The sequence below is a fragment of the Prunus avium genome, chromosome 6 (genome assembly GCF_965620075.1).
Source record: "Prunus avium chromosome 6, drPruAviu1.hap1.1, whole genome shotgun sequence".
NCBI classification, from domain to species: domain Eukaryota; kingdom Viridiplantae; phylum Streptophyta; class Magnoliopsida; order Rosales; family Rosaceae; genus Prunus; species Prunus avium.
This window is the reverse complement of record NC_142289.1, coordinates 5,343,333-5,360,349: the sequence shown is the minus strand read 5'-3', so window position 1 is coordinate 5,360,349 and position 17,017 is coordinate 5,343,333. Positions and strand designations below refer to the sequence as shown.

Here is a 17,017-nt window from a genome sequence, read left to right as displayed (position 1 = left end):
TTTGTGACATGTGGCACACAACTTAACAGGAGTTTAACTCTGTTAAGTCTCTTTTAGTATTTTTTTTCTTTAATTAAAACAATTAAAATATATTATATTAGAATACACGTTTGACAAAAACATTTTGCAGGCCGCTTCATCTTCTACGCTACACTTCAACCCCTACGTCTTCTCTGCACTGCAAAACTCAGCCAGTTCATCTTCTCCGCTCTACAAAACTCAACCCCTGCATATGATTTGTTTTTCTAGTTCGCTCGTCGGCTGATGGTTCATCAGGTAAGCACGCTATGCTCTTCATGTTTTTTTCTTTTGTTTTTTGATTGCTGGTTTTTGAGCATCGTACGCAAAACTCAGCCGCTTCATCTTGGGTATATAATTATCAAATAAATTGCGTAATGGGTATATAATTATCAAAACTCAGCCCCTGCATATATTTCACTCGTTGACCGCTGGTTCGTGAGGTAAGCCAGGCTCTACTTCATAATTTTTCCCCCCTTTTTGGTTGCTGGTGTTGGAGCCATCGCATAAGAAGCTTTTAAACGATTAATTTGCGATAATTATATACCCATTATGCAATTCATTTGGTTTCAATACTTTTTTTCCAGAAAAAGAGAAGGAAGGAGGTTGATCGCTGAAGCATACCTCCAGCATTTGGTTCATCAGAAGTTAATTCCCATCCTGCCTTTTTAAATTGATCCTATTTTCAAGCTTTGTCTATGGACACTTGGCTACAAAGGCAATTCTGGGAATTTTTGGGTGTCCAGAGACGTTTTTCGGGTGTGAATCAAAAGCTAATCACCCTTATATACGTAGGGATGAATGCTTTATTGGGTGTCCACAGATACACTATTTAATGCATGCTTTATTGGGTACTAATAATTTGGAATCTGTTAAATGGTGAAATGGTTAAGAGTGGTGATTTGATGGGGATGCTGTCCTGAAATTACCCACAGAGTATACTTGGATATTGATATTGAGGGACAGCACTTAGGTACAGCTTCATGTCAATACTATTACATGAACTACTACAGGCTAAAAGTTAACAAAGAGGAAGCTCACAGCCCAGATGATGTTCTAGTGAAAAAGGTGCAAAGAAGAAGGGATCAAATTCTGATTCAGGAAAAGAAGGTGCAAAGAAGAAGGGATCAAATTCTGGTGAAAAAGGTTCTAGTGGTAGTCAAAGTAGTGAAGGTGGGCATGGTAGGCAAGGAGTGAACATTGAGAAGCAACCATTGCTGAGGTTCGTAGTGATGGGAAGGAAATCCTGTACAATAAAAATTATGTATTATTTTTCCTCTAAAATCTTTTCTATATGACCCAAAATTCTATGAAGTTTGTATGAGGTTCTGCATTATTAACATCATTGTGCATTCTTCATCATGTTCTGACATGGAGAGAGCTTATTTGAAAGTATGCAACATGATTAATGACTTCGTGGCTCGAAATGCAAGTAATATTTTCATTGAATATAATACTTCAACACCTTAAGAAGGCAGATATGCCAAATATCAGAATAAGTTCAAATGCAAAGACAGGACAAACATAACAAACATTCTAAATCAAACAGAGTTCTAACAAATTATGGAACCCTTGTCAATTGAGAGCTGAACAACCCAAATTCAACATTATGACGCTTGGTGACTCTTGTCAATTGAAAAAGGTGGATCTACTTCAACATTATAACTCTTGGCCCCGGCACTTGTGAATTGAGAGCTAAACAACCCAAATTCTCCTTCCAATGGTGATTGTGCCTACACTCATACAGTATATATATGTCAAAAGAGTGAAATATACTCAATCAAGAAAATAATTATGATTAAGAAAAGTTTTAACTAAATGCAATGAAGTACTTGCAACAAGTTGACCATGCTAACTGGAAATTCCATGCTTAAATTATTGACAGCAACAAGTTCCTACAATTTTTTGGGTTCAACCAATACCGTAAGAAAAATACAATGAAGCTACAGGGAAATAAACAAAAAAAGATGAAATTAATAACGAATTTATACAATACCTGTGAAAATTCTGATAGAGGTGTTGGAACAACTTTTGTAGTAGGAACACATATTGAATCAACACTGCTTGAATGTTGCAATTCTGTTTTTCGAGTTCTTCTCTTCTTTGTCAGCTTCTCCAAAGCATTTTTTGGCCTTTTAGAACTACCAACAACTCTTTCTTTAATTTTGATTCCTCTAACTTTAATAATATCATCATCAACATTAATACACTCATTTAACTCAGATCTACTATTCATTACTGGTGAGATCACTTCAAACGTTTCTTGACTTGATTTTTCTTTCAAACATGCATCCACCTCATAAAAAGTCTGGTTCAATTGTTGTATAACAATTTCATACGCCTTACCACACCCTGCTACCCTTGTTGCTAATTGAGTATGCAACCGACACAACTCTCTATAACGTCTTACAATTTCTAGCTTAGGGTCATTTGTACTTGAAGAGGAATTAATTTTTGCACTCATAGCCTTCACATTTTTTGTCCATCTCTTCAAGATGTATTGAGCTGGGATACTTTTAACATTTCTTGTAGAAAGAACCTTCAAGGCATGTGCACATAATATTCCTGCAAACTCAAACTTCTTACAACTGCATAAAGTTACATTATTTGTTGAGTCAAATGTAACTGTATGTTTCCAATTCTTCCCATACGGGATAACTTCATACTTGCTAATTGTTCCCATCTCATCATTGAAGTGCAAAGCACAATCATAAGCCTTACATAGCTCATCTTGAAACACTTTAAACACTTTCGGTGTATACACATTTGCTGCATGCTTCAATATTTCTACAGGAAATGATAATGTTGGGGAACTTTGACTTGCTTTAAATTCAGCTTTCAACTCTTCGTAACGACGATCTTCAACCAACCTTTGGAAGTGTTGAAAAAATCTGAGCAAGTCATATTTGTAACTAACATATTTTTTTATACAACTATTCATGCTTTCACTCCGCTGGGTAGTAGTAATATCTGCACAAAAAGTTTGTCGCCCATAAACTAACGCCCATTTCTCCCTTATTTTAAACAAGCGACTCAACCAATCATTGCCCACAAGAGTATATTTTTCAAGCATACTATTCCAAGCATTTAGAAAATCACCTTCATCCTCATAATCATATATGCAACTACTAAAATCTTTGCTAAAATCTTTGAACTTCTCAAAAACACCGCTAAGGTGTTTGGCTGCATTCTGATATATGTGCCAAATACATAAACGATGAGATGTTTCTGGCCATTTTAAAGCTAATGCTGTAGACATTGCAGCATCTTGGTCTGTAAGAATGCTCTTTGGCTTTTTTCCAGACATAGCCTTCACAAAAGTATCAAACAACCACGTAAAAGTTTGAATTGTCTCATCATATAATAATGCAGCACCAAATATAATAGTTTGCTTATGGTGGTTGACACCAACAAACATTGCGAAAGCTCTTCCTTCTTTATTTTTTCTATAGGTAGTGTCAAAACATACTACATCACCAAAATAATCATAATCTACCATCATCCTCGCATCAGCCCAAAAAATATTAGTGATCAAATCATCTTCATCCACTTGCACTACTAGATTTTTGTATTTGCGCGACGAAGGAGTTTTGGTCGCGCAAAGTACATTTGTGTCGCACAAATAGTAATGCGACAGAATATTCGTCGCGCAAAATATGTCGCGCAAAGATAGTAAAGATACACTTTGCGCGACGAACATATTAAAATTGACGCGCAAAATGAGCGACGGTAAACCTTCGTTGCACACTATTTCGCGGGACGATGAGATTTTTCGTCGGTCAAAGTTTTGCGCGACGAATATATGTTCGTTGCATTAACATAGCGCGAGGAATCATAAGCGTCGCGCTAAAGTACAGGGACGAGAGCATATTCGTGTCGAAAATATTTGCGCGACGAAATATAGTCGTTGTAAGGACACTGCGCGACGACTACCATGCGTGGCGCCGGTACTGTGCCACGAGTGTGTTCGTGATTAAAATATTTGCGCAACGAAATAGTTTTGTCGCATGTACTTAGAGAGACAACTTATTTCGTCGCGCAAAATAAAATAAATTCTTTAAAATTTATTTTTACGGTTGTGTATTTTGAAAAACAATTTGCGCGACGGAAACCGTCGTCGCGCTAAAGCAGAGGGACGAGAGTATATTCGTGTCTAGAATATTTGCGCAACGAAATATAGTCGTTGTAAGGACACTGCGCGACGAGTAACGTTCGTGGCGCAGGTATTGTGCGACTAGTGGATTCGTGTTTAAAATATTTGCGCGATGAAATATTTTTGTCGCATTTACTTAGAGAGACAAATTATTTCGTCGCGCAAAATAAAATAAATTCTTTAAAATTTATTTTTACGGTTGTGTATTTTCAAAAAAAATTTGCGCGACGGAAACTTTCGTCGCGTAAAAAATAAATATATTAATTTTAATTTAAAATTAAATTGAATTATTTTGGTAAAAAAAAAAAATAATGAAATGAAATTGCAATTAGAAAAAGGTAATAAAGAGAAATATGTAAAATGTTATAACATAATGTATTTAGTACAGTAGAAATATTTAAAATGTAATTAAGAATGTTAAAATCTAATCAAACAACCCTCCAAGATCTACATTGTCGTCTGGCAAATGCAGCTCGGAGGTCTGGACATGGTTGACAGGGGGAGAGGTGTGGTTGCCATGCTCGGAGGTCGACGGGGGAGTAAAAGGCGGGATTGAAATGCCGGAGTGAGCGAGGGACTATAGAATATGAGACAAATGACTCTTGAGGTCCCCCACCTCTGTCTTCAAAGCAGTCACCTCTTCATTTGACTCTGATGATTCACGGGGTCTAGGTGGCCGCTGCCTGGCATTCCCCATCCCTCGACAATATGTCCCTGAGCGCCTCCCGAGACTCTGATCCAAGGTTTCAGTCAGGATTTGAAATCCTGCATCCGATGGAGGAACCACGGACTCGAGCGGCGTATCGGGAGGAAGCTGGGAGGCGGACTCCTGAAGAACCAACTGGCTCCTCTTAATCATAGTCGTCTGTTGAACATAACATAAAATATGAATTAAAACATTCATATAATAACTATAAAAACTTGAAGGCTTACATAATAATTTAAATTAAAGGCTACTTACATGAAGGGACTCCGCCAACTCATTCCCAGGTCGAACATAAACGTCGCCAAATACGTCAATCTCTGGGAATTTGGACCCCCCCTTAAATTGAGCAGAAAAAAAAAATGTTAGTACGAAAAAAACAAATTAATATTAATGACATATTAAAAAATAGATAAAAACGACTTTATTATTACCTGGCGCCGCGCCTCCATCCTATAAGAGAAGGGCCTGGAACCTGAATGGTGGAGAAGAGTCTTCCTCTGCCTATTGCCCTTATTTGCTTTGGCCTTCTTCTGTTATACAAAAAATAAAAAGTATTAGTTGAAAGTGAATTTATAAAAAATTAAATACACATTAGTAAGAAACATGTAATAAGTTTCAATTTAATATATAAAAATACCACATAATCGGCCTCTTGAAAATGACCGCAGAGCCACTGCCAACTATCCTCCCGGCCCTCAAGCTCCTTCGGGCAACCCTCTTGAAGAGCAACCTGCGTATCATCATATGCCTGAAAATGGTGATGCAGATCGCTCTTCCACTGCTTGTACCTGTCAGCAAAGAGTCTGTTGATGTAGGCTAATAACTCTTCGCCGACGTTCTCCAAATTGTAGTTTGTCTAAAATAAATTCATTACATACATTAAATATTAGAAATAAAATTTGAAGGGAAAAACAATGAAAAGGTATAAAATACATACCGACAGGTGTCCTAACATCTCCATCCGCACCTGATCAGGCATGACCCTCCAGGACTTCCATTTGATCGGGCAATAAGTCCGAACGACGGATCCAATGTCATGGGCCAACGAGCTGTGCTGGTCAGCCGTTGGTGCAGCCCGATGTCGCGCGTCGTATGCGATGTTGATACGACTTTTGTTCACCCGGGTGACTTTGGCCGTCATCAACTGGCGACAGGGTCCTCGGGTGTTCTTCTTGGCTGCAAAGAAATATAAAATTAACATTAAATAACAAATCCTACTAACATTCTTGGTCTGAAACAACTAGAGTTGAAGGAAAATCTTTACCTGGTTGTGACCCCGACGCACTAGCAGCAGATGGCGACGTGGTGTCGGTCGTGCTGGGAGGGCGATGACGCCGCCTGGCACTAACTGGTTGCGCCACTGATGACTCTGATGACACCGGGGCCCGGGAGACGTGGGGAGAAACTGGCATGTCCTGCAACTGTGCTACACCAGTGGGAGCTGACACCGCAGTCGGGGGAGCTGAACTAGGTGAAGTCATCACCGTCTTACGACGTCTGATAAGTTGTGACATCTGATAAGGTCTTACAATTAAAAAAACATCCTTGGGTAAAATTATTATTTTGTAAAAAAAAAAACCTCAAAGCCTAAAGAACAACAAATTCAATATTTAAAAAACAAACAGAAACATGTATTCTTTATATGGCAAAAAACAGAAGCACATTTTTTAAAGCAAACAAAATAGAAACATGTATGATATTACAAAAATCAGAAGCACATAATAAAGAAAAATCAAATTGCTGCCCAATTTTGAAATAGTTTGGTTAGTAGCACATAGTTTAAAGCCCCCGAAAATTAATCAAAATACAAAAAACAGCAGCAAATGCTCCAATCAAATCTGAAATCTAACAGCAATACACCTAAAAATTCACAAATCGTACACCACAATGCAATTTCAATACAAAAACAAATCTGAAATAAAAAATACAAATCCAATAAAAAAACAAAATTGAAACAGCAATTTAAACACTTAATATGCCGCAATACAAATCCAATACAAATCCTAACCAACCATCAAATTAAGCAGCAATTTAAACAATTACAAAATAAATATACAAATTGAAACAGTAAAACAATTCCAAACTTAATCCGAAAATTTCTGAAATAAAACTTAAAAATTGAAAAAATATATATCAGGGAGCGTTGGGAAATTTACCAACTGGGTTTCGAGGGAGACCGGAGAGCACGGTAGTTCGGCAGTGGCGAGCGAGACAGAGAGTGGGGGGCCATCATCTAACAGGGATGAGCGGAGACGGAGGAGGCGATAGACTGACAGGGGACGGAGGGGAGAGGGACTGAGAGGGATGCGAGGGGACGGAGAAGAGAGGGACTGAGAGGGATAAGTGGGGACGGAGGAGACTGAGAGGGATGAGTGGGGACGGAGGAGAGAGAGCGGGCCAGAGGAGCCACGATATGCGAGGGATGAGAGGGTTCCGGGGAGAGAGGGACTGAGAGGGATGAGTGGGGACGGAGGAGAGAGGGATAGAGAGGGATGAGATAGAGGGAAAGGAGAGAGAGCGGCTGCTAGTTAGGGTTCGAATCGGAAATGGAGGCTGCGATTTTGATGTCGAGACTGAGAGAGTGAGAGAGGTTGAAGACAGACCAAAACTGCACGTTTCTTTCCCTAAATGTTTGCGTCTTTGCGCGACGAAAACACATCGGTCGCGCAAAGTTAAATTTCGTACTTTGCGCGACGGATAAATAAATGGCGTCGCGCAAGAAATTTTTAATACGCGGGATTATAACCGCCAAAAATTTGAGAACTTGCGCGACGAAATGAACAAAATCGTCGCGCAATATAAACCCTAAATCCTGAGAAGTACATTGAGCGACGGCAATTTCATTACGTCGCGCTATCATTTATTGCGCGACGAATCAGACATATTCGTCGCGCAAACTACAAAAAGTAAACAATATAACATGTTAGTGAATATGTTGTTTTAATGGGGCTACGCATTGTACGATGGGTGTTTCACCGATCCAACCGTCAAACTTGTTTGTTTATACTTAGAGATCGTGCACACCAAAAATTGAAAAAATGCAAGATTCATAGATAATGTTACGGGATCAAAATTTTCGACGGTTATAAACTAAAAATCACGATTTAACGGTTTTTTTAACTCCGATTTTGATGATTTTTTACGGGTGCACTCCTTTACTGTATATGAATACAATGATTGAATTGGATCGTCATTTAAAGATATTTACAATAGTTGATACCACAAAATTGTATGTTCTATTTAACAAACATATACAAAATGTATTCATTTTTTTTTAATATAGTGTTTTCATGACACACGGATTCTAGGAAAGTAGTTTCAACGATCCAACCGGTAGAGTTGTTGGTTTATACTCAGAGATCGTACACGCCAAAATTTAGAAAAAATATACACTCACACATGATGTAACGGACCAACATTTTCGACGGTTACAAATGAAAAATCAAATTTGAACGATTAATTTAACTCCAAATTTGATGATTTTTTACGTCTACAAACCTTGACCCCGTATGAATATAGTAACTGAATTTGATGTTCATTTAAAAATATTTACAGTTTAATTTCGCCTTTTTTTTTAAAACACACTTTGCGCGACGATTATATACGTCACGCAAAGTGAAACAGAAAATAATAAATAATTTATATTGATTATTTTTTAAACGATTATTGCGACGAGGCACAAGGTTCTTTCTGTTATTTCGCACTAAGTTGAGATTTTTAGGGACATGTCTTTTGCGCGACGTGTAAAGTTTTTCGTCGCGCAAGATTATTTTCTATTATTTCAAAAATTTGTTGCATATTTGTTAACTGCCGCGACGAAATCCGTCGTCCCGCAAAACCTCCTCTTACGACGGGTAAATATTTTCGTCGCGCAAGATTATTTTCTATTAATCAAAGATTATTGCATATTTGTTAACTGTAGCGACAAAATTTTTCGTCCCGCAAAACCCTCTTGCGCGACGCTATAATAGTATTCGTCGCGCAAAAATGAGACCGGTCAGAGACTACCGGTCGTTTTTTTACAGATTCTTTGGCCCTTTTTTGCAATTCCGACCTCTGTTCAGTTTTTAATCTATAACTTTCTGACCGTATGTTCAAATTTCGATTTCTTTATACGGTTGGATTCAGCACAGAAAAACAAACAACATTTCGCGAACCAAAAGTCAAAAACAGTTACGGATGAAGATTTCCGTCCCGCAAAAATGACGACCGGTCGTTTTAGACAAAAGTACTTTTTTTTTTTAAGTACAACTCAAGTACATGAGCATTGAGATTCTTTCTCAATTTGAGATGTCGCTGACCAATTGGGAAGACGTGCAACTTTTCAGACACGAGATTCATTTCCTAACCGTAATAATTTGCATTTACGCCATAATTAAATGTAAAATAATTTAATTACAAAAGTATGAATGACTTGAGTTCATTGCTTTTTACATTAATCTTCTCAGTAAGTATATCCAAATTTTTTAAACTTCGTTTTATTTTTCCACATACATATATAATTGGAAATTATATATAACAAGTACATATATTCAACAAAAGTAGAGTTGCCAATATATTTACACTAACGTAATTACATTACAAGAAATTACCAATACTAAAACATATTAAGCAACAAATAAATTGCATTATTCATCATCCGAACTATAATAACCTTCGTTGTCTTTGCTATCATCACTTTCAGTCTCCCAATCATCCTCATCCTCCTCCTCCTTCTCCATAACTACATCGTATCTAGGAAGATCACCGAGGTCAATTGTAATGGATTGAATTGGTATTTCTCTTGAAGACACTCCTTCGAGCTGAAATGGTTCCTGAACAACATTTGTATCGCGAAGCGTTTCCGCATCATTTTCCATGCAAGATTCTGACCGTTGGTCAGCGACATCGACGTCAGATGGGTCTAGTTTTGGTATAGCATATACGTTCCTGTGATCCATCTGCTGAACAACTTTCCACCCGCTCCCTGCTTTAGGGTCATCTACATAGACAATTTGTTTTGCCATGTTTACCAAAATGTATGGGTCGTCATCGTACTAAGTTCTGTTCATGTTCACAGATAGTAACCCTTGATCGATTTTAACACTTCCCTGCCTATTTGGGTTTGTATCAAACCATCGACACTTAAACATGATGACTTGGTATCGGTCTTTGTAAAGCAATTGCACGACAGTTGTGAGTTTGCCATAGAAATCAATGTCCGTACTTTCCCCTCCACCTGGAACATGGACACCGCTGTTTTGCGTACACAACTTGTCATCTCGTGCAGTCCCTAAAAACTTGACGCCATTAACATGACAACCCGAGAATAATTCAGCTCGAATTGGGCCGAATGCCAAGTTATACAACTCTTCACTGTAAGTGGGGGAATTATCTGATTTCAACTTATTCACCTAATATTATACAACAACATTCACATGTTAGTTTGAGAAAATGAAATACTACAATATATATGTCAATTACAAAACACTTTTAACTTACATATTCCAAAAACTATTTTGGAAACAATTCACGGTGTTTCTTGGAATACAAATGCGATGGATGTTCTCGCTTCATCATCTCTTCATGCTCATCTAAATATGGCATTATCTCATCACAATTGTTCAATACGAACCAATGCGCCACCTCCATGTCATTTTTGGAAAACGACTCTCCTCGTACAGGATCTCCAAAGGGTCGTGCACTTTGGGCAAAAACAGAAAGTTGCTCATTTCTCACACCTCCGTCATTATTGCGCTGAGGTCGATTGAAAGCCGTGTCCACGTCTTTTAAATACATTCCACAAAAAGTAAGCGCCTCATATTGAACCCAAGCCTCTACAATTGATCCTTCGGGCTTCGCTCTGTTGCGTACGCTTTTTTTCAGCTCTCCGAGTAGCCTGCCAAAATAAAATGAAAAATGCAAATTAGCAAGTAGGAAGCATGAGATAATGATGCTTACACGAATGATGATGATTATATACCTTTCCATTGGATACATCCAGCGATAGTTGACTGGACCAGCAAGCAATGCCTCTTCTGGTAAGTGAACCATCACATGAATCATACTCGTGAAGAAAGCCGGAGGAAATATCATCTCAAACTTGCATAAGACTTGGACAATGTCATGGCGCAACTGATCAATGTCTGTCTTTCGCAACGTTTTTGCCGTCAGTTGGGAAAAAAATCTGGACAACAATATGATTGGCTTCACTACATCTTCCGGCAATAGGTGTCGAATCCCCACAGGAAGTAGGCGTTGCATAAACACATGACAGTCATGGCTCTTGAGTCTGGTAAATTTACCCCCGTCAACATTCACGCAACGTGCGATATTAGAAGCATATCCGTCAAGAAACTTAACAGACGAGACAAACTGTAGAAACTCTTTTCTGTCATTCGGTTTCATTGAAAAAAATGCAAGATCTCTTATAGCTTTATCAGTGCCCCTTTTCAGCCATAAACCCCTTCGTATGCCCAATCTTTCCAAATCAAGACGAGCTTTTATCGTGTCCTTTGTCTTCTCCTTGATATCTAGAACCGTTCCTATCAATGTGTCAAACACATTTTTCTCAACATGCATAACGTCGAGATTGTGCCTCAATTTTAGTTTCGACCAATATGGAAGCTCAAAAAACATAGACTTGTGCGTCCAGTTCATATGTGTAGCAGGTCTGGTCCGACTAACTGTTTTCCCAAATGGAGCAAAATCCAAACCATTAAGCTGTTCCAAGATTTGATCACCGGACGATTCTCTAGGTCTTGCGCGACGCTCTTTGTTCCCGTCGAACTCTTTATCCTTTTCCCGCCACTCGTGGTCCCATGGCAACCATCTTCGATGCCCAAGGTAACACACTTTTCCAGCGTGCCAACCAGAAGTTACATCTTCCTTGCATACAGGGCATGCCATATAACCCTTTGTGCTCCACCCCGACACCATTGCATATGCGGGAAAATCATTCACAGTCCACATAACTGCCGCCCGCAAAGTGAACATCTTCCCAGTGGATTTATCGTACGTACGCACACCGTTTGTCCATAAATCCTTGAGCTCATCAACCAACGGCCTTAAGTACACATCGATTGACCTGCCAGGATCCTTAGTTATCAAAACATTCATCATCATGTACTCTTTTTTCATGCATTTCCAAGGCGGCAAATTATATGGGAATACGAAAATCGGCCAAGTGCTGTGGTGTTGGTTTAGAACCCCGTACGGATTGAATCCGTCAGTGGCAAGTCCCAACCTAACATTTCGGGGATCAGCAGCAAACTCGGGGAACGTTCGATCGAACTCTTTCCATGCCTCCCCATCTGCAGGATGCCGCATCACATCGTCGTCTACCCGTTTTTCCTTATGCCATCTCATGTCTGTGGCAGTATGCGTCGACATATACAATCGCTGCAATCTTGGCTTCAGGGGCAAATAACGCATGACTTTTTGTGGAACCTTAGTCATTCTATTCTGAGACGTCTGTTTGAACCTCGACTCATTGCATATAGGGCATGTATCCAATGTTTCATACTCTTTGTAGAATAACATGCAATTGTTTTTGCAAGCGTGGATTTTTTCAAAACCCAATCCAAGACCACTCAACATCTTCTGTGCATGTCTGTGGTCTTTCGGCAAACAATTGTCCGTCGGAAGCATTCTCTTGAAAACCCCCAAAAAGTAATCGAAACACAGGTTCGACATACGATACTTTATTTTTTTGGTGCATTAGCTCCACAATCGCCGTAAGAACGGAAAAGCTCTCGCACCCCGGATATAACTCTTGGTTGGCATTTCTTAACAGTTCTTCATACTGTTCAAACTCTGCACTATCCATTGGTGTAGGCACGTCATCTTCCCCTTCCTGATTGCTGCTGGTTGATGCAAATGGAAAAGCATCATGTATAATATCCATGACTTGTTCATTAGCATCCACAATAGGTTCAACATTGTCCACTCTTGTGGCCCTTGAAGACGAACCAATGTCTAATTGTTCCCCGTGATGGTTCCACCTGCTGTATGTCTCAATCATTCCATTCCTTACTAAATGAAATTGAACATTTTCAATTGTATCCCACAACATGTTGTTACACCTCCTACAAGGACATCTGATTCTAGTTGCACCCGGGTTGTGTGACCGTGCAAAGTGAATAAATTCCTCGATTCCATCCAAGTATTCGTCTGCGCACCTGTTAGGGTTCTGTATCCACCTTCTGTTAGAAAATCACAACATCACCTTATGTCTCCGGTAAGGGACCTATCCCATTCGAAAATGCATAGTCATGCCACGTAATTTACAGCTACATGAGATTAGATTTCGACGTGGATGAATTTCGGCAGCATCTCGCTACAGTTCTTGAGGTGTACAGTAGATATCAAATACCTACGTACCACCCGAAGAACGTACCGAGATGACACCGAAATCTCCACAATCGAAACCTAATCATGTAGCTGTAAACTACGTGACACGACTATACATTTCCAAACTGTCCAAAATATGGGACAATTCAAGAATTAATTGGACCGTAGTCGTGGTTTACCCACCCATGCGCGGTCCAACTAACCTCGAACGGGAACTAAGCTTTACAATAAAAAATGTATGAAGTTAATTTCAATTAACTTCGTACATTGCCGTGCATAATTTAACAACAGAATACAAATATAATTTCACAAAAACAATATATAAAGAAATTAAATTGATATTTTAAATAAATACAAAACAAATAAAATACCTTCTTCAATATGTCCTGAACTGATTTGCAGCTGAGAAAATGGAGAGAACGGAGAGAGAGAGGGGCAGAAGCAGAGGCAAAACTGATTTTTCAGTTTGCCTCTGCAATGGCTGAAATGAATCTGTTATAGAAGACGGCTTTGCGCGACGAAGGCTTAATTCGTCGCGCAAATAAATAAGTCGCGCAAATTCCATTTCAGCGACGCGCAAAGTCCTGCCGACATCACATCTTTGCGCGATGAACACAGATATTCGTCGCACAAAACAAATTTCGTCGCGCAAAATCGACATGCTTGGCGCGCAAAGACGTGCCGACATCACACCTTTGCGCGACGCCAAAATCGTTTCGTCGCACATGATATTAGTCGCGCAATAGAGAAATTCCGTCGCGCAAAAGTCCAGTTTGACACGCACGCAGCCACGCTAGCCTCCTTGCCCGGCTACTTTATTTTCGTCGCGCAAAGTTGTGGCGCGAAACACCTGGAACACTGTTTGTTTTCCCGCAATTTATTTTGCGCGACGTACTGATTTTTTGGTCGCGCAAAACATCATATGGCAACGAATAACTAGTCGTCGCGCAAACGTGTTGATTTTTAACATTTTAATATTTTGTCCCATTTCTAGATCTCTGAATATTTGTTATTTGCGATTTTTGGGGTATACAATCTCACAGTATATACAAACACGTTTAACGGTTGGATCGTTGAAATTAGTTTTCCAGAGTTGAATGAACACTTTTTAGTTTCAAAACATATAGAGGTTGATAACCCTACAAAAAGATTCGTACGTAAATTGATAACCCTGAAATTTATTCGTATGGAGGTTGATAACCATACAAAAAGATTCTCCTCTACCATTCCCATAATTAAAAGGGTATGAATGATGATCTTCACTAAAATCAATGAAAAACATATGATTTAGATGGCAAAATTAAAATTAAGGCTTAGGATTAATGGTTTTGTATATCGTACTTTGCGCGACAGACAATTTTTGTCGCGCAAAGATGTCATTTGCGACGAGTTTAGTCGTCGTGCAAAACATCCTAGAGCGACGAATACATCGTCGTCGCGCAAACAGTTGTCGCGCAAACGTGTTCATTTATAACATTTGAATATTTTGTCCCATTTCTAGATCTCTGAATATTTGTTATTTGCGATTTTTGGGGTATACAATCTCACAGTATATACAAACACGTTTAACGGTTGGATCGTTGAAATTAGTTTTGTAGAGTTGAATGAACACTTTTTAGTTTCAAAACATATTTCGCGCTGTTCTCTTCGTAGGGAAATTGATAACCCTGAAATTTATTCGTATGGAGGTTGATAACCATACAAAAAGATTCTCCTCTACCATTCCCATAATTAAAAGGGTATGAATGATGATCTTCACTAAAATCAATGAAAAATACATGATTTAGATGGCAAAATTAAAATTTAGGCTTAGGATTAATGGTTTTGTATATTGTACCTTGCGCGACGGATAGTGTTTTGTCGCGCAAAGATGTCATTTGCGACAAGTTTAGTCGTCGCGCAAGAATTAAGCGCCAGAATATTTGTTCGCGGTTTTTTCCCCTTGTTTTACGCGACGGTCGTTTGTTCTGTCGCGCAAAGTTGTTTTGCGCGACAAAATTTATTGGTCGCTCTATTTTGCGCTACGCATATGATTGTCCGTCGCGCGATGATCTTTTATACGACGAAATTTCTTCGTCGCGCTAGTCTGCGCTACGCATATTATTGTCCGTCGCGCGATGATCTTTTATGCGACGATTTGTCCTTCGTTGCGCAAACTATCGTCGCGCAAATAGAAAAATGTAGTAGTGTTGTATAGCATAAAAAAAAATTAGGATCATTCAATTGCATTTGTTGCAGATACTCTAACACACCACCTGTATCTCCTAACTTCATTTCTCTTGTTCGTTTTGAATGTAAGTAGTTCTTGTAATCATCAGGAATAAATCCAAGACTTTCCCGACCACCAGCTTGTCTACTTAAAAATTCAAGAGTTGCTTTGGGAGCAATTCCTGAACTATCAGCCATATCAACTTCAGCTATTTGTGCAAGAGTGATCTTCCTATGAGACCTAAACAAATGAGTGTTAGACGGACTTGTAGTCACATGGTTATGCTCATAAACAAATTCTATGACACGATACTTCTCATTCAAATGACAACTAATTTTCATTCTTGCTAAGCATCCACATCTTGTCTCAGCACGATGATATTTCACATTAGAAACACGCTTATCAATTTCACGCTTACCTTCAACGAAGCAAACAAAAAGCCTGTCTCTCAACTGGCCACTTTTGAATTTGTGACAGCTACTTCTTCTAATACTAAAACCAATATTGTATGCATATGCATTGTAAAATTTAAATGCTAAGTCTTCTGTCTCAAACTCCATCCCAATCACAGGAATTAGTTGTTTTTGAATGCTAGAATGAACCAAATCTATTTTTTCATTACCTTTCATAGCTTGTGATGACTTTTCGTTGCTTTCACCTTCTGAAATGTTCAAGCCAGGGCTTGTTTCACCTTCTCCATCTTCCATGCAATTATTTTCCATATTCATATCCTTCAAAAATTGAATCAAACAAAATTTATACATCTAAAATATCTTCCACATAACAATAAAAAATTACAATTAATTCAATAAAAATTAAACAGAGGTAAGTACTGTACAATCATATGTTCATATTAGTTACTGATGAAACTAGAAAATGGACGTAGATGAAAACCAAGACATTGGAAAAACAGTGTTTGAAGAAAAATTAATATATTTTATATTAGTTGTTACTGTAGATGAAAATGAAAAGTCATCACAAGATTGAAACCAAATGAATTTGATTCAAATGAATGGCATATTGGGTATATGATTGTCGCAAGTTATATATTTATAAGTTTTTCATAAGATGCTCAAAAACCAGCAATCAAAAAGCAGAAGAAAAAAACATGAAGAGCAGAGTGTGCTTACCTGATGAACCAAGAGCCAACAAGCGAACTAGAAAAACAAACCATATGCAGGGCTGCGTTTCGTGGAGCGGAGAAGATGAAGTGGCTGAGTTTTGCAGTGTTTTTACGTCTGTAGGGGTTGAAGTGTAGCGTAGATGATGAAACTGCCTACAGTGTTTTTATCAAACATGTATTCTAATATAATATATATTAATTGTTTTAATTAAAGAAAAAAATACTAAAAGAGAGTTAACAGAGTTAAACTCCTGTTAAGTTGTGTGCCACATGTCACAAAACTAAGGAAGAAACATGGGGGCACAGGAACTTTGGTAACAGGAAAACCGGACTCAATTTATTGGACCACATGGCTCTCTCTGTCGACACGTAGGTGGGACATGGCAAAGTTTCACGCTCTCTTTTTCCTGGTGACAGACGGGAAGAAGACTTCAAGGTAAAGCCGACGACGACGACAAATAAATAATTAATCTCTTA

General features: G+C 38.6%; 1 protein-coding gene across 1 annotated transcript; it reads right to left on the bottom strand.

The window, feature by feature from the left end:
* Nucleotides 1-1,625: 1,625 nt before the first annotated feature.
* Nucleotides 1,626-16,139, bottom strand: LOC148293525 (protein FAR1-RELATED SEQUENCE 5-like). Its single transcript, XM_088254503.1, has 4 exons — nucleotides 15,407-16,139; nucleotides 2,015-3,576; nucleotides 1,851-1,913; nucleotides 1,626-1,751 (listed from the first exon to the last, which is right to left on the bottom strand). Exons 1-4 carry the CDS (start codon nucleotides 16,137-16,139, stop codon nucleotides 1,626-1,628), a joined length of 2,484 nt encoding a protein of 827 aa, XP_088110629.1.
* Between the last annotated feature and the right edge of the window lie 878 nt (nucleotides 16,140-17,017).

Excerpts from the sequence above, each read along its gene's own strand:
- LOC148293525 (XM_088254503.1), bottom strand. The coding sequence starts at position 16,139 with ATGGAAAATAATTGCATGGAAGATGGAGAAGGTGAAACAAGCCCTGGC. Across the intron at positions 3,577-15,406 it reads TGATCCTAATTTTTTTTTAT|TAGTGCAAGTGGATGAAGAT; the intron begins GCTATACAACAC and ends ACAAAAATCTAG. Across the intron at positions 1,914-2,014 it reads CTCTATCAGAATTTTCACAG|GAACTTGTTGCTGTCAATAA; the intron begins GTATTGTATAAA and ends AAAAAATTGTAG.